This window comes from Hirundo rustica, chromosome 3 (genome assembly GCF_015227805.2).
Source record: "Hirundo rustica isolate bHirRus1 chromosome 3, bHirRus1.pri.v3, whole genome shotgun sequence".
Taxonomy (NCBI): domain Eukaryota; kingdom Metazoa; phylum Chordata; class Aves; order Passeriformes; family Hirundinidae; genus Hirundo; species Hirundo rustica.
Genome location: NC_053452.1, coordinates 9,159,447 through 9,182,641, shown reverse-complemented (window position 1 = coordinate 9,182,641; position 23,195 = coordinate 9,159,447). Strand labels below are relative to the sequence as shown.

At 39.8% G+C, this 23,195-nt stretch overlaps 1 protein-coding gene across 4 annotated transcripts; it reads left to right on the top strand.

The window, feature by feature from the left end:
• Positions 1-427: 427 nt before the first annotated feature.
• Positions 428-22,291, top strand: SANBR (SANT and BTB domain regulator of CSR). Of its 4 annotated transcripts, none has more exons than XR_005700239.2 (22): positions 428-556; positions 3,433-3,598; positions 5,463-5,649; positions 8,767-8,857; positions 9,858-10,096; positions 10,946-11,004; positions 11,639-11,799; positions 12,623-12,709; positions 12,822-12,932; positions 14,677-14,800; positions 14,960-15,112; positions 15,285-15,460; positions 15,837-15,936; positions 16,416-16,448; positions 17,046-17,145; positions 18,123-18,217; positions 18,328-18,356; positions 18,451-18,524; positions 19,160-19,248; positions 19,618-19,709; positions 20,124-21,315; positions 22,275-22,291. XR_005700239.2 is itself a non-coding variant. In XM_040060260.2 (21 exons), the coding sequence occupies exons 2-21, from the start codon at positions 3,449-3,451 to the stop codon at positions 20,158-20,160; spliced, it is 2,187 nt and encodes a 728-aa protein (XP_039916194.1). In that variant the 5' UTR covers positions 428-556; positions 3,433-3,448; the 3' UTR covers positions 20,161-22,140. The 4 variants fall into 4 exon arrangements, 2 of the variants coding, with proteins under 2 accessions (XP_039916194.1, XP_058275986.1); XR_009207711.1 differs by lacking the exon at positions 22,275-22,291 and having other exon boundaries at positions 20,124-20,324; positions 21,262-21,279; XM_040060260.2 differs by lacking the exon at positions 22,275-22,291 and having other exon boundaries at positions 20,124-22,140.
• The last annotated feature ends 904 nt before the right edge of the window (positions 22,292-23,195 follow it).

The window sequence follows — 23,195 nt, the reverse complement described above, 5'->3', positions numbered from 1 at the left end:
AACTCAGCTGGGCGCCACGGGGATGCAGCGGCGGAGGGAGAGGGGCGGCGTGACGTCGCACGGAGCGAGGGCGCTGCCGCCGTGACGTCACTTGTGGCAGTGAGCGGGACCGACGGCGCTTGTCCGAGGCGCGCCGTGACGTCACGGTGACGCAGCGCGGGGCGGCGCGTTGCCGAGGCGACCGGACGCCGCGCGCGGGGCGGGAGGGGGCGCCGCCGCCGCCGCTGCACTGCGGCAAGGCGGGGCCGCCGCGCGCCCGGGGCGGGAGCGCTCCTCGCCGTCCCATTGGCTGTGCCCGGCGCGAGGGGGCGGGGCCTCGTCACCCGCCCCGCGCCCATTGGCGGGGGCCGCCCCCCCTCACGGCGGTCCCGCCCCTCCCCTGAGGGCGGTGCCAGGCGGCGCCGGCAGATGAGGGCGCGGCGGGTGCGGACGGGGCGCCCGCGGGTGCCGCTCGTCCCTCGGTGGAGTCCAGCCTCCGTCCCGCTGCTGCCCCGGCACGTCCCGAGGAGGAGCCCCAGCCCGTCCCGTCCCGACCCGCTGGCCTGGGAATCGCCAGGTAAACCCGGGAGGGGTCCCGGTGGAGAGCGCCCGGGGGGGCCGTCGGGGTCCCCGCCCTGAGGCTGCTGCACTCGTAGAGTATCTGAGACCGTTTTGTTTTTTTAATTTAAACGCTTTATAATTTTTAATGTTGGCTGGTACGGGGGCAAGCTATAAAGTTGCTGTTGTTCCTCTACCCTGCCTCATTCTGCACCATCACTTCCTTGCGTTTCAGGGCTGTGGATGGAAACCTCGTGCCCATCCCACCATCTTCACCTTCCCTCAGGTTGTGCGGGTGCAAGGCGTAGTAATTCTTCATTTCTACATTAATGATTTGCTTCAAATAAGGAAAACGTCAGATCAGATTGTGTGTTTCCAACTCTTAGGAATATTTTACACCACTTGATTTGGAATTCTGAGTATTAATAGGAATTCCTGTTCTCATGTATCTTTTCATGCTGTGCATCTCAGATGAGTTGGTCAGAGTTGAATAATTTGGAAACTTTTTTTCTTCTCCAATTTTCATAGTTGAGGAAGGGGTTAACCTGAGCTTTCCTTGCAGTAACAGAGCAGAGAGAATCTGTAGAAGTTGCTTTTTCCTCTTAAGAATATGATTTATTACAGGCTTTATGATGCTGATTTTAGAGAGTTCTTGCATGAGACAGAATCTTGCATGTGTCTTTATATTTCCAACAGGGTTTCCTAAAGGACAAAAAAGCAGATACGAATGTCACGTATAAAGCTGCAAAGAGGAGTCCCGTGCTCTTTCCAGAATATAAATAAAAATACTTCTGTATGCCTGTAGTTAAGTCTCTTCCTTCATTTGTCTTTGCAGTGATAAGCATATACAGAGCTGTATTTTAATGTGCAGAATAAGCAAATTGAGAAACCTGTAAGAGAGACAAAGACTTGATTCTCTCTGAATGTGTCATCACGTTTTAGAGCACCTGTCATCCCTTCATGCTCAGGCTGCTTCATGGTCCACAGCGTTGATGTATAGTAAACTTGTTACCACTGAAGCACTCAGAATTTTTTCTTCTCTCTTCCTTTTCTTCCTTTCTTTGATTGCCCAGTGTGATCATCCCATAGCACTAGCCCTCAAAAGGGTGATTTATGGAATATTAACAGTGCTGGTAGTTTTACTCCCATTAAGCCTGTTTTACGGTGGGAAACCAGGGGATTATAGTACTCCATCATTTACTTATCTCATCCAAACATATTTTTAAACCAGCTGCCCCATGTGTGTGAGCTAGCACAAGAAGTCAGCTCTGTGTTTCGTAACCACTGGGGTTTGCCACCGGTGCTGACCTGTCCTGGCCCGGTTATTTCCCCTCCTAACAGCAGAAATGGGAGAGGTTCAGGGGCTGAAATGTAATTGCTACCGACATCTGTGTGCACGCTGACAGAGAGAAGCCTCCAGCACAGAATCACCACAGTGACACCGCTTGAAAGTGCGCTCAGGGTGAGGATAAGGACACGGTGACTTCAGGAACTGAGCCACTTTTACCTAATAGCTGCATCTATTTTACTCGGAATTTTGGGCTCATATAATCTGTGAGGACCTTTCTCTTTTAAACCTGGCACATTTTACAGGGGATTTCATTTAGATAGAATTGCTAAAATGGTATGAAATTTTCTATAAGACTTGTCTTCTGTTTTGTGGCTTTTTTCTTCTTTTTAAATCTCCTGACTGTGGGAAACCAAAGAATTCTCTTGGTGAGTTCTGGGGTTTTTTTTCCTTCTGATTTAATTCAGCTTTTCCTTTGAGAAGATGAAAGCTTACAGTTACCTTCTGCTGTGATTTCTGTTTCTACCAACAAAACAAGCAGAAAAAAGGGCTGGAACAGCTTCTAGAAGGAGAAAATACCAGGGCTATTTTGTGTGCTTTAAGCATCTTTTCTTTGAGAGAGAGCGTGCTACAAAAGAAACATCTATGTATAGTACGCTTTTAGTAACAAGTTATCAGATGCTATCTAGGTGTATTTTCTCTCAAATTCTCTATAATTCTTGCTTTATGAGTCAAAAATTTGTGTGGGCTTTAAAGTTCTTTTATGAAGTACTTCTGTTCTAAGTCCCTCCTGAGCTCTTTGGCCACGTGTTACTTGAACATGAAACTCTTCATTAATGCCTGCAGTTCTTTCCCAGCATAAACTAAATCAGTACTTTGAACTTTTACTCCGTTCCCTGGTGCTATACACGAAATCCATTTGGAAAAAGAAAAAAAGAAAACCTGAACATAATCCTGTTTTATGAAGTGTTTTCTGCTGTCCTTATATGCTCTGTTCTGGTGTTCAGCTTGAAGCTGAAGAATAAGAGTTTTTTTGTAACTGCTCATGCTGGCTGGTAAGGAGTTGGGAATGTCGGGTGTTTGGGATGAGAGCTGAACGAGATTCGGGTGGTGTTTCCTGGCTCCAAAGTGTTGATGGCCCTTAAATTGGTGTCCTGGCTTGGATTCTAAATAACGGCAGTCAGATGTGCTGAGCAGATGGGTAGAGCGAAAGTAGAAGGTTTGTGAGAACAGACAACTGTATTTGAATGTGAGTAAATTTACATTAAAATGCCTCTCTGCAACCTGAGCTGTTTATTCTGAGATTTTGGAAGCCTTTCTCTTGTGTTAGAGGCCTCAGAGGTGTGATCTCCCCTCGGGAAAGAGGTAGCTCAGAGCAATGGTGGATAATACCTGCTGCTCTTGGGTTGGGTTTTGTGGGTTTTGCACATCTGCTTCTCCCTCAGGGTTCTGAGAATATGTAAATTTTGTCCAAAAAAAGCCTCAGTACTTGACTTTAATGCTGCGGTAAACACTTCTCCCAGTAATTTATGGAGTGCTGCAGGTAAAATAGATCAAGCTTTAGTAAACCATGCAGTGAGACTTGCTAAAAACTCTTTCTCTTCTAGGCTTAAGTAGCCAAAGATGAGTCGTGGATTCTCAGAAAACAATAATTTCCCCTATGACAACAACCAGATGGTTTTGGATATGATCCTGTGTTCCCTGATTGGTGTTCCTCAGCCTATCAACTGGGACAGTGTGGCAAGGCTGGTTCCGGGATATACATCCAAAGAAGTGAGTTCCCTAATAAAAGAATTTGTGTGCTTTAAGCAATGCTTTATGGAGAAGAAAACATTTCTGGGGGGGAAGGGCGGGAAATTGAAGTTAAGGTTGGTTTTGGTATTTTTTTTTCTAAAGTAGTTTCCACCTAATTGAAAATGTTAAATGAGCAGCAGATTGAAAAGAGGTGGGGGGGGGGGGTTATTTTGTTTCTACAGAACCTAAGCATTGAAATTTAGAAATACATTCTGCATTGTATTTCATTAGAACTTATACAGAATAAGAATTGAAATTTCTGGAAAGGAAAAGTTAAAAAGTGTAATTAAAGAATTCCAAACTCCGTGGCTAAGACTTGGATGGAAAGGATGCCAGTACCCACTAAACCGGTGCAGGTTGTAGTATCCTTACTAGGAAATATAATAACTCTCTATGCTTGTTGTTACAACTCTAAACAAGGAGGGGGTACAGATCTCTGTTAGGTAAAGAGTGCAGTTGCTTCTTTTTTTATCCTACAAGCTGTGGATTCTTCTTTCTTTGGTTGGAGTAGAGTTGGAAGAACCTCTGTATACTTACTTCTCTTTCTGGATTGCTGAATTTCCTGGTGAAATGCTCTCTTTTTTTTAGTAATAATTTGGACTTTTTCATTTCTGAGAAGGGTGTAAGCCAAGAAAAGAAAAATGTCTTTTGCCCTTGTGATTCAGCAAAGCTGAAAGAAAACAAGCCAGTGGTCTTGGCTTTCTTGCAAACATAATCAAGTGTGTCAGTTCACATTTATAGCAGTGCTATTAGGCAGTGCTGTAACCTTGTATTTCAAACATAAAAATGAAGGCTTGGGTGCAGAAGCTGCTGTGGCAGGTTACTGCCCTGCAAGTGCTCAGCAGAATGCTTGGGGATGTCTCTACTGCTCACCTTTCAATGTGCAGACAGCACTGTGCATGTCAAGCAAATAACAACATCAGTGAGCCCTCTCCTCACAGTAATTCATATGATTAATTAGTACATGTCTGATTGCTCTGTTTTTAAAGAACTAAATGTCTCAAATATGTGGAGTCCCTGTTTAAGGCAGTTACATACCAGCACAGACCTCTCTTTATTTATCTCTTGTACGTGTGTGACAGGCATCACAAATTTGAGACACTGAATATCAGAAGGATGTCCCTGTGTGCCCCTGGCCCAAAGGGGCACTGGCATGAAGCAATGTCTGTTAATTCAACCCAAAATAAATAAATAAAACCAGCTGCTAATGGAGCCCAACACCTGTGTCACAGGAGGAGCACCTGTGGAATTAAGTAGCTTTATTTGTATGTGCAAGTTACCCCTGTGTAGGACTTTGCTGCACCAAACCTATTTGTTATGATTGTGTTGGTACAAATTTACAGAGTGGAAAGACTTTCTAGTTCATGGAAACAGGGAATTGGAAGTTTATGGAGTTGCAGTGGAAAGCAGCAGTCCCTTTTGTCCACATTGGTATGGAGGTCCTAAAGTACAAGAGTAATAATTGTGAATCGGTTTCTATAGACGCTCTTGATAACATTTGACCATGTTTATGGTAAAAGAACTAGCTACAAAGTGAGAATTCAAACTCTCCCCCGTAACTTTCTCTTTGGAAACCGGGCTTAAAATCACAGGGTTTAAGGAAATGAAAGCTGAAACAGGTTCTACTTCATTTTTTCTTTCTGTTAAAGTATATTGTTGTGGCAGCTATTATTTTACTGTGTTTTTATATACCGATACCACTAACTACGTAGGAAGCATTTATGAGTTTTATCAGTAACTGTTCATGTGCAAAAATGCGCAATGCAGTATCCATCAAATCACAGTTATTAAACATGTGCTGAAAGCTACTGCTTCATTGTCCTATCATTTAATCTTGTGACAGTGTGCAAAAAGGTTTGATGAACTAAAAAGCAGTGGAAGTTCACCTGTTGACAACCAGTATAATCCCCTGATGGCTGCTGGTGGGAGTCCTGTGGAAACTTTAGCTACGTACATCAAATCCTCCTTGCTCGATTCACAGACAGAGTTTCAGGAGCCTGCTATTGGGCAGGATTCCATTACTATAACTGGTATGTTTTTAGTCATTCTGAAATTTATTGGCTTTCATAATCAGTATGTGCATGCTTTTGTCCTGAGTGGCTAAGTCCACCCGGGAATAATAGTCATTCATCCTTGCAGAGTTAAGTATGAATATGATGCATATGACTAAACATTAGTTTAGTTTAAAAATCAATGTTTGCTTGGGTATTTTTGGTAACTTGTCCTTCTAAGAGGCATAAATCCTTCTGCTGAATTCTGTTTAGGATTTTTGGTGGTGTGGTTCTAACCCTACAGCCATTTGAAGTCACATTAAGTAGCATTATTAAAATAACTGGAGAGTATTGTGAAGAAAAGCTGCAGGAGGTGAAGAAGTGATCCCTTAAGGGCAAACCTCCCTCTCACAGCTACAAGCCCTGTGTTTGCCATGGATGGGTACAGAGCAAAATGTAGCTAATTTTTGCTTCAAGACAATCTTGATGTGACATAAAATGTGTCTTAGTCAATTATGTGTTCCAGTAATTATTGGGCAAAAGAGGACCAAACCCAATAGTTGTAAATTCAATCATAGCATAATTAAATATTGTTAACAATTCCTTTAGTACTACTTCTGTCAGAAGCTGTAATTAGATTTGTGAGTGTTATTCTCTGATTTTCAGTACAGAGATGTTCCCATGACTTTAGAACTTGGTAAATGCATTTGCATGAGAAATTTGCTTCAGTGATGAATTAATAATTTGTGTTAAAACTTAAGACAACAGTGAAGCATTTAAACAACGTGTTCTCTGTTAAAATGTCCTTCACTGCAGCTTTCACTGTCCTCTTTGCAGCAGAACAGCTGTTTGAACTTTGACTATAGCATTTTTAATAATTCTAATCAAGGGATGATATTGGGAAACTGTATATGGAGTGTCAAGACTGAAAGTGCTTCCCATCAGCTTTCAATTATATGATTCCATGCCTGATGTGGGATCAATGCTGCTGGCACCCACAGGTCCCTATTTACAGGATTAGCAGCTTCCCAGAAGGCAGTTAACGAGCTAACTCTGCTTCTAGAACTCCTTAGACAATTAGTGCATGTTTTCTTTTTAACAGGGTAATACATGTATTGAGTGTTAAAGCAGTTAAGTCCAGTAATGTAATGTTTCCTTCGACAAGATCTTAGCCTGTGATTATTCTCTGTTTTCTTTGTGACTTTGGATAAATCATTTGCCCTGTTTGAGTGTAATTTGTTGATATGAAATGAGGGTAATTAATCTTTTTTTCTCACAGGCTTGGGTGAATTCACCTTAGTATTTGTGAGGTATTTCTACATTTCAGAATTGGGGATTTGAGTCAATCCTATTTGTAAATGTTTTTTGTTTAATTAATTGCTTCCTAGTGGATTTATTCACATTAGCTTGTTGTTAAGATCAAGAATTTTGGGCCTGTTTGCATTTGTTTGTAGTCATGAGTAACAGCAAGAAAAAGCAAATCAGACCATACACATTCTGATCTGGATTCTGGTTTTGGCTGAGTTATAAAAGTTTGTTTAATACTTGCTAATTATAAGGCAAACTGCTGGCACATCCCTCTGATTGCATCTCGTGACAGTGACCAAGCACAGAGAATAGCCTTCTACCCGAAGTATTTGTTACAAGGTTTCAAAAGTTAATCGATTTTTAAGCTTTGGAGGGGAGGAAAAAAAGATAAGAAGAAATGTACGGTGAAGTTCAGATGTCCCCATTAATTCACCTGTGTTGCATATTCTTGTTGTCAGCATTATTGCCTTCAATAAATCGCGCCACCGTGTCCACAATGGACTTGTTCACACAGTTGCAGGCAGAACTCTTTCACACCGTGTATTCCCACAGTCCATTCTTTTAGAACTCACACCTTTGATTCCAACCCAGGGCTCCCACCTCACCTGTAGTGAGGATGGCTGCCCAGAAAGCTGTGGCTGGAGCAGCCCTTTCCAAGTTTTTACTGAGAGTGAATCTTCCTCTTCTGTTAACTGTGCTCCCTCCAAGCCTTACTAAGACTTAACTGTGCAAGGCTGCAGCTTTGGAGAAAGTTCTGTTTCTTCTGCCTCCCATGCAGTGATTTTTGCTTTCCTGAAGGGCATTACTGCTGTGTTCTGAACTATATATCATTTTTGCTGTCAGTCTGCTGTAGTTGTTTGGCCATTAGATGAAGAGGTCTGTCTTAATCTTCTTCAGCCTCTTTCATTACTCAGGAGGGAGATGGTGTTTCTGGAGCTCCCAGAAATCTAAGAGAATGGCATAATCATGGAAAATCACTGCCTTATGGGTTTTCAATGGAAGACAGATATGTGCCCTTCCATTGTTTAAAAAAGATAATGATTTTTCTGACTTTTAAGCAAGATCAATGAAGTTTCACATTGCAGAAATCCATTCACAGCTGGAAAAGACATTAGTTGTTTTAACCCTTGATCTGGAGCTCAGTGGATTTGGTGACTGAACTCCTGAACTTCACTAGGTTGTTGTGTGCAATTTCCACTGCTTGTAGTACCTTTGTGAAGGTCATCTATTTGAAGAGCGTCTGTCCTTCATTCCTGGAACAACCTCAGGGATGTAGCTTTAGGACCAGGCAAATTTCGTGGTCAGCTCTTTTTGAACCTTGTTTGATATGATCAGCTGGTCTAAGCCACATGTGTGAGAAATTTGGCAAAAACAAACATGTCCTAAGAGCCTTCTGCGCTTCCCTTTGGAAGCTGCTTGTTTCCAGAGCTGGCACATGATGGGTAAGGAGGGGGATTGGTCTCAAGTTATGTCCTGGTAGAAGCTTTGATGTGGCAGGGTCACAGGAGCCACATCCCACAAAACAGACCAGAAGGGCTAAAGGAATGGTCACATTCCCAGAAGGAAGTGCTGAAGGCAGTGAGTCTCATGCTCAGTGTTGAGCCAGGAGTGATCTGGGTTTGTAGCCAAGTGTCTGGGCAATCCAGCAGTGGTGCTGCTGTGAGTTCCCGTGCATGGCACTCGGATCAGGGATCTGGATTGTTTAGCTGCCCTTATGGAAGCACATTTGTTGCTAGCTGTGCCATTGCTCCACCATGACAGCCATACTTCCGTTGCATTTCCAAGATGCTGAAGAGCAAAAGATCAGGAGTTTTTGTTCTAATGCAGCCTTCTCTCCTTACGTTGAAGGAAGGCCCAGTGCAGCCTCCACAAGGAGTTCTTCAGAATCTGAGAAAGGTCCTGTACAAAACAGTGGAGAAAGCACTGACGAAACCCAGGGGTAAGAAGAGCATTGTGTGTTTGTTGTCTAGGGGACTGTAGAGTTGACAGAAGGATGTCTAAATTGCTGACATTTATTTACTACCAGAAAGAAAACAGCTGGAAACAGTCTAATGACTGCTGTAAGAAATCTGGAAACCTTCCATTGCTACAAAAATTCAAGGAGATGGTTTAAGAATGTGTTGTGTGCAATAAGATATTTATAAATCTGTACGTACTGTTCCTCTGGGTGATTGATCACTGCTGCGGCAAGAATGAGAAAACATACCTGGTTTTATAAAGGAATGAAACAAGACTGAGGCTCAATTATACTTTAAAAAATACTCTTGAACATAGATTTGTCCTATGTAAAAGCAGGAAGAGAAAGGTATAAATGAATATTTTTTTCCTGTGAATTCCAATAGCCATCCAGGTCACTTTCATTCCATCGCATATCCCTGTTTTCCACATTATATAATTACACCTGGAATAATGTTTGCTTGAAACCTAAGCATCTCTCTGTAGAGACAGCAGTAACTGATTCTATCTTCAAGCGTTTCTTAAGAAATAAAGATTTTTAATATACAATAAACCAAATCTTAATTTACACTGACGAAAATTGCTGTTACATGGTGCCTCAGTGATTTAAGGATCTACATCTGGTTATTCTTTGAAGAAAATTAGGAAGGGAGGATAAATAAGTTCTCCATATAATTCAGGTAATATCCTATAACAAACAGGTGAGAAAATTGGGGAATGGAGCTAGAAATTTTCTATTTCTGCTCCCTTAATTAAATCCCTCTGATTATCTGTAGAGGGTATGCCTCTGTCTTCACCTATCCAACTATAGTTTCTGTTAATAGTTAATGCCTGCAATTTTTTTTTCCCTCTGTTAATAAAATCCTGTTGGTGACATCAGTGTTGCAGTGCATGACCCAGAGTTGGAGATGAGGTTGTTGGGATTTGATGTGCTGTAATTGGCTTAGGCTCCTAATTTGCTTTGTGGCTTCTTTTCTTTTGAGGCCGAATATGGTGATCCATGTGTGCGATGAAGCCAAAAACCTCAAAGAAGATTTTGTGTGTCCTCGAGACCTTTTGATTTCAGAGATGAAATACTTTGCTGAGTACCTGTCAGTGGATGCTCAGCGCTGGGAGGAGGTGGACATTTCCGTGCACTGTGACGTTCACATCTTTGACTGGCTGATAAGATACGTCAAAAGGAACTCCAGAGAGTCCGAGGCTAACGAAATGCCCACTTTAGGTAAAAGCGGATCATTTGTTTTAGGTTCATTATGTTCCGTACCAGTTGAAGATGAATGGGTTTGATGCAGTTCAGCCCCAGTCTGTTTCTGACTGTTGTGGTCAGAAGAGTGTTGCAACAGAGATCCTCTGGTCATTTCAGCAGATGGCTCTGCTTGGCCAGCACTGACAGCTTTGACAAAATGTGCTGAAAGTTGAAGCAATAAAAAAGCCCTAATATATTTTGGGATGTGATGTTTATAATTAAGACTCTTCAGACCTTTTCTGACTGAGGACCTAGTGGTAGATTTTAAATGCCGATGATTGGTTGGTTTACGTCTCCTCTGCTCCCTGTTGGTACAATTGCAGTGTTTTCTATAATTTCAATGCAATCCAATACAATGGTAGAAGAGCCTTTGTGGATTTTGAGGCAGATTTTTAATTTTTTAATGAGCTTTTGCTACCACTTTTTAAAATATAACTTTATTCTCTTGGTTTGTTTATAACTTGCAATGTGAAGGTCATGTTGAAAAAAATCTCAGCTGGGTGTGATAGCTACAGATGGAAATTAATCTTGTGTAATTGTTTAGTCATATTCCTGTGAAGCCTCCTTTTCCAATTTTAGTAAGGTTTCCAGTTTTAATAATTCTTCCAGGTTATAGTTGTACTCTGGCCACTGAAATGGTAAACCAAAAGTTTATTTCTTAAGATGGTTAAAAGGTCCTATATACTAGAAGCTGGAATGACAAGTTGATTGTTAAAATAATAGCTAACACAGATGCTAAATATGAAGAGGGAGAGATGTGATATGAAATTACAACAAAAAAAAAATCCATGTAAAAAAAACCACCTTTGTTCTGTTGCCTTCTAGAACCATCAAATGTCATCTCAATCCTTATTTCTTCTGAGTTTTTGAAGATGGATTCATTAGTAAGTATTAAGAAAAATTGATTTTCTGGCATGAGGGCACAGTTAATTACCAGGTGTCTTAACAGCTTGTTTGTTGTGCTTTGGCTGTTACATAAACAGGTGCTGCAATGAGAACATTTTGAGATTTTTAACACTTTTCCTATTTAGTGCAGTAATCCAATATTTGCAGAATCTCAGTGCAATAAAATTTGGAGTAAGTTATTTCTAAATGTGATAGTGTCATCTAGAGTGCTTGTTTTATATCTTTTTTTACATGAATGATATGTCTGCAGTTTAGGATCTGATTTTCCAGCTCTGCATAAGGATATAGCTGCTGACTTTGTTAAAATGTTTGTCAAAAGTTTTGTCATTGGGGTGACCCACAGTAAAGCACAGCTCTTGAAGTTGAGATCCACGTGTTTTGTGGTTCTATTTTAACAACGAATTAGAAGGTTACTGAAAATTTTGGGGGAGAACATAAACTTAATCACATTAATTCAGCTTCTCTTTTAGGCAAATCTGAGGCTTATTTTTTATTTTTAAGTTGAATTGAAATAGTTTTGGAAAACACAGCACTTAAAATGGAAGTCTTGAAGCAATTAGTATGGGTTTTTTTTGTCTAGAATTCCTTAACATTCATATTTATTTTTCCTAGGTAGAGAAATGTATTCATTATTGTCACAAAAATATGAATGCTATTGTAGCCACGCCATGTAACATGAACTGTATCAACGCAAATCTTGTTACACACATTGCTGATCTCTTCAGGCACAATGAGGTGGAAGAGCTGAAGGACAAAAGAGACAAATTTAAGAGGTAACTTTTTTGCCCTGTAATACACTTCTGAAGTGCTTTTGAGCTTTGGGATCATATTTCAGAACAGCTAAGGCTGTGCAGTTTGAAATCATATGTTGTATAAATTCTCATGGAATGTATTTTTAATGCAGAATATAATGGTGTGACTTCAGAAATTCATATTAAAATTATGAGCAAAAGGAAAAGAGCTTTTATAGGAAATGAGCAAAAGGAAAGGCCACGCTAGGAGCTTGGCATGGTTGAATTATTCATGAATTCTCTCATGGGAGGCAGGATCAGGGAGAGAAATCTTTTATGGAGTGACATGCTCCTAGTGGGTAGAGAATGGCTTGGCTTCAGCATCCTGTGAACCCAGATGTTTGGACTTAGAATTGAGAATGGCTGGGAGGCTGAATAGTTGTGATAGAATGTTCTTCCATACATCAGGACCCCAGCTTAGTATCAAAATAAGGGCCAGTTATGGGAGTGCAGACTGACAGAGAAGCACAGTGAAAGTAAGGGACAATTTTAGTGTAAGGATGAAAGCTTCATTTTAGAATGAAGTGCAATTTCACAACAATATTCACTAATAAAAGGTCTTTTACTCAAGGTAGAAACTAGCAGTTAATATTGGCAAGCATTTTAACAAAGAAAAAATCAGAGTATGGCTTTTGTAACACTTGTGAAAAAATGAGATGAACAGGATAATTTAAAGGGAAATTATATTAAAAGCTAGATTCTATGAGCAACTTTGCTTGTCAGAATGTGATTGTTAATCTCACTATAGACAAAGCAATTTTCAGTTGTTTTTCTAATGGGTGAGCTGTGTTGCTGTCATTAATAGTAAACTTTTCTGCAAGAAGATTGAGAGACTGTTTGATCCGGAGTATGTAAATCCAGATTCTAGAGGAAATGCAGCAACTTTATACAGGTATGGTCTTTTATTATGGCTGCTTCAATAGCAAGGACAGATGCTGTGTTTAGAAGTCCTGCTCTTACTCCAGTGCTTTCTTTCCTCCTTTCTCTTATTTTTTTTAATCTAGGTGTTGTTTATGTAAAAAGCTGCTAACCAAAGAAACTGAAAGGAGAATTCCTTGTGTACCAGGAAAAATCAACATAGACCAGCATGGGAATATTGTCTATGTTCATATAAGGTAGTGAGTATGTACATATATTAAATGTTTCTTCAGCTCTGATTTTGGGTGATTTTAGAAGTACTACCTACTCAGGTACATGACAAAATTAAGTCACAGATATGTGAAGAATGTATGAAGCATCTCAACTTCTTGTATTACCTAGCAAAAAATGAAACAGAGGGGTGTGATTATGAGGATGTACTACTGGAATTCATTCAGCAGTGCTGCTGCTGAATGGAAATGGGAACAACTGCACCCATGATTTCTGGGAGGGCTATTTTTGGGTTGCACTGCTTTAAATAGAAAACACTCAGCTAATTCTTTCATCAGATGTTTTTAAGATGTATGCATTTGATGACAGATTGAGTTAAATGCTGCATTTCTGCAAGGTTTTTTTTAGTGAAGGATAGATTGATCCTACCATGCCAGCAAAGGAAGGCTGAAGAGTATTTTCAAGTCTGACTTTATACTGCCAAATCAAATGCTCGACCTGCTCAAAGACTGCTGTAAATAAACTTTGCCAGTTGTTTTTCTGTTCCTGAGGTATTTGTCAGAGGTGCTTGCAGGACCTTTTCTGCCTGTAACCCTGATTCATTTGGCACAAATGTTTAACTGAATTCTGTCTGTCTGATCTGTGGCTGTGAACAGCTGGATTCTCCTGTTAATGAAGATCAGTCCATGATCCACTGCAGTTCCCTCCCTCCCCTCATGTCCCTTTTAAGGAGGTTGGTGGGAGATTAATGGCAGGAGACCTTTCTTCTCAGATCCATTTTGTTCAGAACAACCAAAAGAATTCCATATCAGCTCCCACCAGGTATTCCAAGGTGAGGAGTTCAGTTCTGCCTAACATCTACATAGAACCAAATCTTGTGCCCCTGTCCTGACCTATTTAAGATCACATGAAATTCATTAGTTGTATTACTTCACTTAAGCTGAGTGTATGTGGCTGCTCTGCAATTCCCAGCAGATAAATGTGCAGGGCTTTAAAGTTACTCAGCGGATTATCTAGATTTTAATTATTTTCCCTGTGCTACTTGCGATGCTTTGCTACACAGAATATGCTTACTGAGAAGTGATGCTGGCCACTAATGAATTCAGGCTCAGGAGCTAATACAGTTCTATCTTTAATGATTCAAAAATAAGTTCCTATTTATTGGTCCTCTAGTGATGCCTAGAACTAACTTCCAACTGGAAGTACTGCTTGCTTAGTCTAGGTTAGGCACACATTTAGCACAAATGGTTCAGGCCAGGGCTTAAAATGGGGAGGAAATTTTATCTGCTCCTTCTGAAGATACCATGCCCCTCTGCAAGTTGCATATTCTCTTTTGAATTCTGAAGAATTGTGTCTCATTTGACCACAAGGAAGGAATAAAGTCCTGTATTTTTAAGGCTAGAACTGCCAGGTATGTACCTTAATCAAAAGGGCGTAAGCTTTTGCTTTCAAACTGTATTTCTTGGCTAAATAATTATTGTTGTGTTGCAGATAGATAGAAGATGTTTATCTTAGCTTGTAAATTTGCAGTATCTGGATCTTGAGATGAATCAAGCTAATTCTTTGTTAGGAGAGAGTTTGGGATGTTCTGAAAAAACAAAGGCTCTTCTGTCATGCTCTGAATTTAGTAATCATTGTCTCACATTGTATCCCTCCTGTTGTAACTACTGGAGGCATTTAACGCCAGCGTGTTTTCTGCTCTTTCTCCACATCGTGGTTCTGGTGGCAGGATCCAAACAGAGTCCAGACTCTGATGTTTTGCTTTTTCAGAGACAAAACCTGGGAAGTGCATGAGTATTTAATTGGCCTTCACGAGGAGCTGAAATCCTGGCGGGATGTTTATTGGCGCCTTTGGGGGACTGTCAACTGGTTGACCTGCTCAAGGTGTAACCAGGTAAGTGTGATTTCCCTTTGGCTTGTGGTGGGTGAAGCAGGGGTTAAAGCAGTTTGGAACATATGTGGTAATAAAGCTCGGTACGCATTCTTTGCAGTGCACAGTTTTTACTTCCCTAGGTGATCTCACCTCTCGCTCTCTGTCTTTTTGCTAATGTAGTCTTTCCTGTGCACTGAGTTCTCCCACTGCCAGTACCATTCGCAGCCAGTTCTTTATCCAGGTGTAGCAAGTGCTCTGGGCTCGACTGCCACAGGAGTGTATCCCTGTTGTAACCAAAAAGTTCTTCGGTTTGACCCTACAACCCTCCCAAAGGTACTTCAGCTCTCCTTTAAAAGCGCAAAACACGTGGTGGGGTGGGCAGCAGTGTGTTAGGAGAACGGATCTTTTTCCAAAATAAAGATTGGAATTGAGAAGGTGAACTTTTGTTATTATACTGACCAAAATCAGCTCTTCCCATTAACTCTTCTGCCTCTGTGTATTGCAGGGCTGCAAAGTGAGGGACCATATGGTGGAGTTACCTCCAGAAAGTAAGGATGGGGATGCTTTGCCAGCTCAAAGTGAAGAGGGGGATGCTTTGCCATCTCAAACTGCTCAGATCTTGAATGATCTGCTGCATCATAGAGATGTTATAGTCGTTCCTTTCACTAAGGATGAGAATAGGTAAGAACATTGTATTGTGTTACTGAAGTAATTTAGCCTTCAATGGTGAACACGTGTTCTTGTTATATTTGAGTTCTCTCCCATTTCAAAATGAGTCATAGGGCTTTCTAAGGGTAACTTATTTTTGGTTGTTTAGTTGGAAATTGGGAATTGAAGAACAAGTACTTTTTCCTTTTACTTTTCAAGCAGGCTTTTAGTCACTCAACCTCCATAAGCATTCACTGCTATCTTTATATTTTAATATATGGCTATCAAAACGTTATGTGGCGGACTCGGAGGTCTGTCTGCTCTCTTGACACATGTTGAGTAAATTGAGACCGATTCTGAAGCAGTGGAGTAGAAATATTTCTTTTTGGTTTATGTCTTTCTCTTGAAGTGATTCTGGTATTGGGCTCGGTGATGACAAAGGCCTTGAATGTGATGTGCTTGTAGAACCAAATACACCATGGGGCCCCAAAACTGGAGAAATCAATGCCGTGAGTGCTGATGCCTTTTCTTCCTTTTTACTAATAATAAGAATTCTTTGAAGAAGTTCTTGAACAGCTTTTAATAAACACTGGCTGAGCATTGTAGGATAAGATAGGTACAAAATACCTGGTTGATGAAAAGGCAAAACTTTTCCCATGTCTGCTCGAAATATTTCAGTACATAACTTCCCTCCTGTCCTGGACTGATTTTTGATTCAAAAATTCAGATGTAAATATTTTTAATGCAAAGCTTACTTTCACTAAAACGTGAACTGACTGCATTTAATTGGTCAGTGGTTTTCAGCCTGCTTGGGTTTAGTCATTCCACCAAAATTTAGAGTTCAAGATGGGAGGAGACCTGGGAGTTACCACTGTAGAGTGCTGTACTGTAACATACCACCCCTATTTTTAGAATTCTTCTCACTTTTTTATTTTAATTATTTTTAATTCTTTCACTTATATGCCTTTTTCTCTCTTTGTGACTGCAGTTTTTGTCTCTGAAGAGCTGGACTTTGCAGCTGGTTAGTAAAATTTTAAGTAATTTTGAGTATTTGGTCTTCTGTGCTAGCAGAGTGCTAGCTTTGAGTTTTGTCTTATTTTCTAATAAATGAGACAAAAAATGTATTTTTTTGCTTTAATTTGGAGGTTGCAGTATAGCAACAGTTTTACGAGGAAGTATGGTATGTGTGAAGTATCACTTTGGCCTTAATAGAAATAAGAAATTCCTGTGCATGTTTTTATAAACGGCAACAAGCCACACTAGCACTGCATGCATCAGTTATTAATAGTTTTTTTAGGCTGACATGAATCAAAATCCAAGGTTTTAAGTATCTGTCTCTTTTGGCTGGTCTGAGGTGCTTCACATCTTTATTGTTAAGCTTCACCATTTCTCATTACAGGGCACTTAATTTAGATATACATGTATATTCAAACAATGTAAACATCACATTACTGAACACTTCCATAATTCTGTGCTGATCTGTTAGGAATTATTCACCCTTTTGTCACTGAAGTAGGGAACTATGCTGGATGTCAGCTCCTGCAAGACAGATTTAATGTACCATTTAATAGAAACCCTGCCTCACTTTTAACCTCTGGCTTCCCCTGGTGTTGGTTAGAAGCAGCAATCGCTGCTGTCTGAAGAGGAGGAGTACACCACAGGCTCAGAGGTCACCGAGGATGAAGTGGGGGATGAAGAAGAAGTGTGCAAGAAACCAGGTACTTCAAGTCTTTGCAGTTCTCCTCTCTGGAGTTATCAGATGGGGATTTGAGGTAGCAGAAGTCCTTTGTAAGCAGATTTTGTATATTAGGTGTTTTAAAAACAAAACCCAAAGTAACTTGAATTTTATCCCTAGATTGCCTGTGGTTAGATACAAATTACCCAGCTGCTCGGTGCCACCAAAAGTCACTTGCAAACTGTGAAAAGCTGCAGCTATTCATGTCTGAGAAGTCCCTGGAATTATCAAGCACTCATTTTGCAAGAAACTCTCAAATTAATGAAATTTCATATCATAAATGTTGGAAGAAAAGGCAGAAATTACAAGACTGCTTTTACGTGCAAAAAATAAATTTGCAGACTTGTCTTTTGATTACATGGAGGAATGACTGGTTAATGTAGCTAAAACTGTGTCTGCATTGAAGCTAAGCTTTATATGATCTGAAAAGGCTTTTATTCATTTTTTAATGTGATAATGGGTTTAGGAACATGAAAAACCCAAAAAGCAACTTCTCCTTTTCACCTTACTAACGAATCATTAGAAAAGAGGCAGTTCTTTGTTGTTTTTGTCTTTACCCAAAGGGCATTTGGAATTGTACCAGTTTAAAAAAGAATATAAATTTTGAAAAAAAAAATTTTGTCGTTTAAAGTTGCTTGATCTGATATCGCTCAGAATTTAGTCATTGAATTAATATGATCAAAAATGTAGCTTGTATGTGCACTCATTTTTAAATGTAAAAAATGTATGCTGTTATGTGTAATCACTCTGCGTTTCAAATACATACTTGAGTTTCTGTGTGTTCCTCATAGGAAAGCCTTTGAGTGATGTGTGTTAGCATGCCTGCAACACTAATAAAAGGAAAACAGGCTGTTGATTTACACTATTTGTTAAGAAATAGAGGGGAAATAATACTTTAGTAGCTCTGTAGTTGAAACATTCCAAGTATCTGAGGGTATGAATAGATATTTCTTCAATTAGCAGGGAGAAAGGAGAAATTAAAGAAATCTTACAGGCACCCAAAGAAAGTGGTTTCTTCACCCAGTGTTCAGAAAAGGGAGAAGCCATCTGATAAGGTAAAACACAGCTGTGAATCCAGTCTCTCTGGCTGGCTTAAATAAGGAGGAATTGTCTCTAAATTTTGGACTTGGAATACCTCATTAAATGTGTTTTTTACCTTCAACAGTCAAATTCCCGAGATGCTTCTCCCTTCATGTAAGTCATTTTCAAATCCCTTGAGAATTCATTTTAGTATCTCCCTCTTTTAAGCTGTTCCTGCTGATAGGGTGTGTGCACCTTTCTCTTGCAGTGTGAGCATGCAGCAGAACAAATGGGATGCCTCCAGGTCCCTGAGATTTAATCAAGATGCTCAAAGAGAAGATGGTCTGTTCCTGCATGAGTTTAGCTTTCGTAAAGTTAATATTATGCAAAGAAAATGATCCAGCTAATTTTCTTAACATTTAATTAGTTACACACCTGTAGGGTAAATTTAATCTCAGACACAGCAGTGGGATTTGGGGTGTTTGTATGATTTGTGTGCTTTATTTGGAATGTCAGCACAGAACCTACGGAGATTATACTTGTGTCATCTCATGATTATAAGAGTATGCAGACTTTTTTTCCTTCATCCCTGTGGCATTTGTTGTCTGTGCAGACAAATAGAGAAACATCCACTTCCATCTCTTTCTCAGTCTCTCTGACTAAAAATATTCAGAGTTAGATTAATTTGTTCTGCCTTTTTTAATCTCTCCTGAGACTCTTGTGTGATTTTGCTGTTTTAAAAACCTCTGCCTCAAAACCATTTCCTGAGATTTTGATCTCAGTGTAGGTGCCTCAGGCTGATTCTGGTATCTGCTGAGGCTACCTCAGGATTTAGGATCTTGGTTGTTCAAGATTTTTATATGCACTAAAAAAAAAAAAATTACAAATCCAGTATCACTAAAGTCTGTGTCTGATCCTCCTTGTGTTCGGTAGCAATGAAAACCTTTGTTCTAAATATCCTTTCTTATTTCTGACAGATCAGAGAAGAATGTCTGAGATCACAGGGCACTTAATAAAAATGAGACTGGGAGACCTTGATCGAGTCAAGTCCAAAGACAGCAAAGAAGTAAGATTTGTCCTGGCAAAATGTAGTGTTTGCAGAGTTGAAGTGAGCCTTGGTTAACAAAAATATTGTACACAAATGAAAATAACATGTATTCCATACTTTAGCTAAAGAATGAATTTTATCAATCTTCATTTTGTTCCAAGCATGATTTTTTTTTTAAGGATTAGAGTTTAAAATAATATTTAAAGTTCACTGCTTTTAAAAACTGCTCGTGGAAAATAGAATGGGTTTAAAAAAATCAGTACTGGATTGTGATAATGGACAAAGGTGTGTGCCATAGGTTGTGCTGAATATTAGTGATTTTCATGGAAGGTCACTGATTACATTGAAATCATACCAAAACTTGATTATTTTTTTTCTGGATTCCAGTATGCAGGAGGCATTTATTCTAGACTTGAAGCTCAGATAAAAGCCTCGGCACAGGTCAGTGCACGACAAAGCAATGCTGAGAAGAATCCCAGGTAAGATTTTAAAATAAAAAACGGGAAAAACTCATGGGTTTGTGGGATGTGGGGTGGTGGGTTTTAAAGAACTATTTTAAAGGAAAACATGCTTCATTTCACACACTTCTTATGGATCAGCTTCTACCAGGTTACGCCATGTGAGCTGTGAAAGCTTCCCTTTGTCTCCCAGTAGATCTGGGAGAATGAAACTCCTGGAGCCATGTTGGGGGGAGGTTCACTGCAGGTCCCACATAATTTTCTTTTTGTGAAATGACAGAAACCAGAAAAGTGTTAGCCAATACTTCTAGCCTGTTCTTTGTCAACCTGAAAAACAAAACCAAAAAAACCCCCACACATCAAAAACCTGCATTAATAATGTATAAAACCCTACATTAAAAATGTAAAGATGTTTCTCATGTGTTTTTAACCCAGGTCAAAAACCCGTTTTGGTCAAGGCCGTCCGACATAAGGAGTTGTGGACACACTTTAGCCAGAACCCATTACTGCTTCCTGAGACTCCATTGCACTCTGACGTATGGAGAATGCACATCTCTGAAAGCTTTCCAGTGACTTATTTATTACTTTAAGCCTTGTAAATGATTTTGTGCTATAAATGAATGCAAACCCAATAAGGTCTGTACTTATTTTAATTGTAAATATACTATTTCTTAAATTTAATTGCTTTTTTTTAGGCTGTCGCGTTAAGTTGCATAGAAAATATTTTATAAATCAACAAAATTAAATTATCAGACTAACTTTATTTATGGGGGAAGACACAAATATGCCTTTTGGTATGCTAGAAATACTGAAAAGGGAAAAGCAAGACTACTGAATTCTGAATGCAGTCAGCAGCATTAACCCAAGTCTCCTTGTGTATTTATATTGTGTTGTATTTGATGGTACATTTTAGGTCAGTCTTCTGGGGATTTGCATTTAAAGTCCATGGCAATACCTGTGACTTAGACTAGTTTAAGCAAAGTTTTCACGCAGTTCTGGGGCTTCCTTGTGGACATCGCACAACTCCCACTTCTCTGAAGGTGGGTGGCAGGTAGGGACTAGACCCCCAAAGATGCTCTCAGTGCCATGATGATGCAGCATTGCATCTTGCATGTGAACCATTCGCTTTTCTTATATATGAAATCTGTACCCATCCCCATTCCTGACCCCTCCTGCACAGTTCAGTGCTTTGTTCCCTTCTAAAACCCAAAAACCTTGTGATGCTAAGCAGTTCTATCTCTAACTGATGCTATGCCACTAAATTTCTGAGAAGATCTGTTATTAATTCTGCATCTTTCAACAGAGATGTATCGTTGCAAAGGCTTGTGCACGTACATCTTTTGGGTCTAGTTACTCCCTGAAACCTGCCTGATTAATACTGTTTAGAAGTCAGATGCACTTTCAAGTTCTGTATTTGGAGCAATAGAATACAAATAAATCCAGGGCTACCAAAATGAAATAACTTGCCTAGAAAATATGTTGTATATTAGCAAAGAAAATGGCAATAATAATAATAATACTAATAATGGTGATGGCTGAATTTGAGGAAGCACGTTCTGACTTTTTGAAACAGGTAGAAAGAGAGCTCAGGGAAAGCTTAATCCAACTCCTGGCTGTACAATAAATGGTGAGTTTGGAATTAAGTCAGCAAGTTCCTGGGTGGGAGGGCGGGGTGGGGTAAGGAGAGGGAGATTTGTTTAAATGCTCTTCTTTCCATTTTGGCTCTTTTTTGTTTGCCTTGTTTCTTGATGGTTTTTGGTAGGCGTTAGAAGACTAGGATAGCAATACTTGAAAATACTGCTGTCAAGGTGGAAGATTTCTATTGGAACAATTAAAAATCAGTGTTACATGTGTGTTTTGTGCAATGCTGTAGCAAATTCGGAGCCCAATGAAACCAACAAACAAAATTGGGTTTCAGTGGCTTTGATTTTGGGCAGGAGCTGTAACTTTGCAGGAGGGCTTTAATCTGTATCAAATAAATAAGGTTTTATGAATGCCTCAGGCCTGTTTGCAAGCACTAATGCAGTTTGAAGCACTTGTAGTCAGTGTTGGAAAACTGATTGTTGAAAGTATTATAAACCCCATCAGGTATGAAAAATGCCATAGAGAAAGTGTTTTGCTACAATTTTGTGACTTCTGATAGAGGGTTGTTCCAAATTCTCATGGTAAACTTGGCTAGGAAAGTTGCAGGCTGCACGTGTGTGTGTTTAGTTTTCATAGAACTACTGACTAGAAGAGAAAGGAAAATTCTGCTGGATTTGTTCTGTGGGGAAGTGCCAGTTCTACGTGCCAGTATTGTTTTACTCAAAAATAGTTTTGAGCATATACAAATAATATCCATGATGTGCAGTCTTATCTTTTTTCCCCATACCAACCACCTTGAATTTTTATCTTGTGTTAATTTTGAAAATTTGTCTTGGTTTAATGGAAATAAACATTATTAATTTAAGAAGTGTGTGAGTTTTTTATAGATGCTTTTAGGAGCTAAGTATGTGCATAAATGTTGTGTGATGGTCTCAATCATGCATGTGTATTTGTGATTAAATTGCAGCATCCTCATACAGGCTTTTTATCTGTCAAGAACAGGATATCATTAAATGCAGAGCTACTCCAAATCTACACAACTTAAAAGAATTTTTATCTGCATCAAGTTTTGAAGCTGGATTAAAAAAATCCTCAGTGAGCTGCACCACAACTGACCCAAGTATGCAAAATGTCAGACTAAGCTACGTTTAAAAAAACATTCAACTTTGCTTTGCACTGCTACAGTGCAGTTTGTTTAAATGGTACAATCTGTTAAATCTGTGAATACCATTAGCTTCCATGATTGTGTTTCTAGGAATTGCTGTATGGATGTCTTGGATGTCCTGTGCAGTTGGGATATTGGGAAGGCTGGATATTGGAAGAGTGGATATAAATTAACTTTCTGCACTCTGGAGCTGTGCCTGTTTCCTGGATGCCCAGAAATCTCAGAGACAGAGACAGAATTTTAAATTCAGTGATGGCTCCAAGGGAAAAAGATGTTGTGTTAGAAGAAGTGTGGACATATGGTTGCCCCAATCTACGAAGAGCGTGGGCATGTTTGATGTGACTGAGTAACACCTTTCTCTTGGCCAGATGGGAATCAATTTTTAAAAAATCATTGTTTCCTCTTCTTGTGCTCAGACATATGGGATTGTGTTGGGAAACTGCTCCTGTGCACATGATGCTTGCTTCAGCCACTATATGAAATTTCTGTTTCCATTTAGGCACCTCCCTCCCCACTACAGGCCAGTGCAATGATTTAAGTTATTCCTGATGCCCGAGAGAGCAGCACATGCAGACCCTGCAGACATTCCTCCTGCAGCTCAGTGAAAACTAACCTTCATGAACTGTACCACTGTGTTCTGAGCTTTTCTCTCTATTCCTTAATAATTGGGCAATCACAGAATCCTTTAGGTTGGAGAAGACCTCCATGATCAAGTCCCATTTTTGAGGAGGTAAAGAAGACTTGACCCATGCTAAATT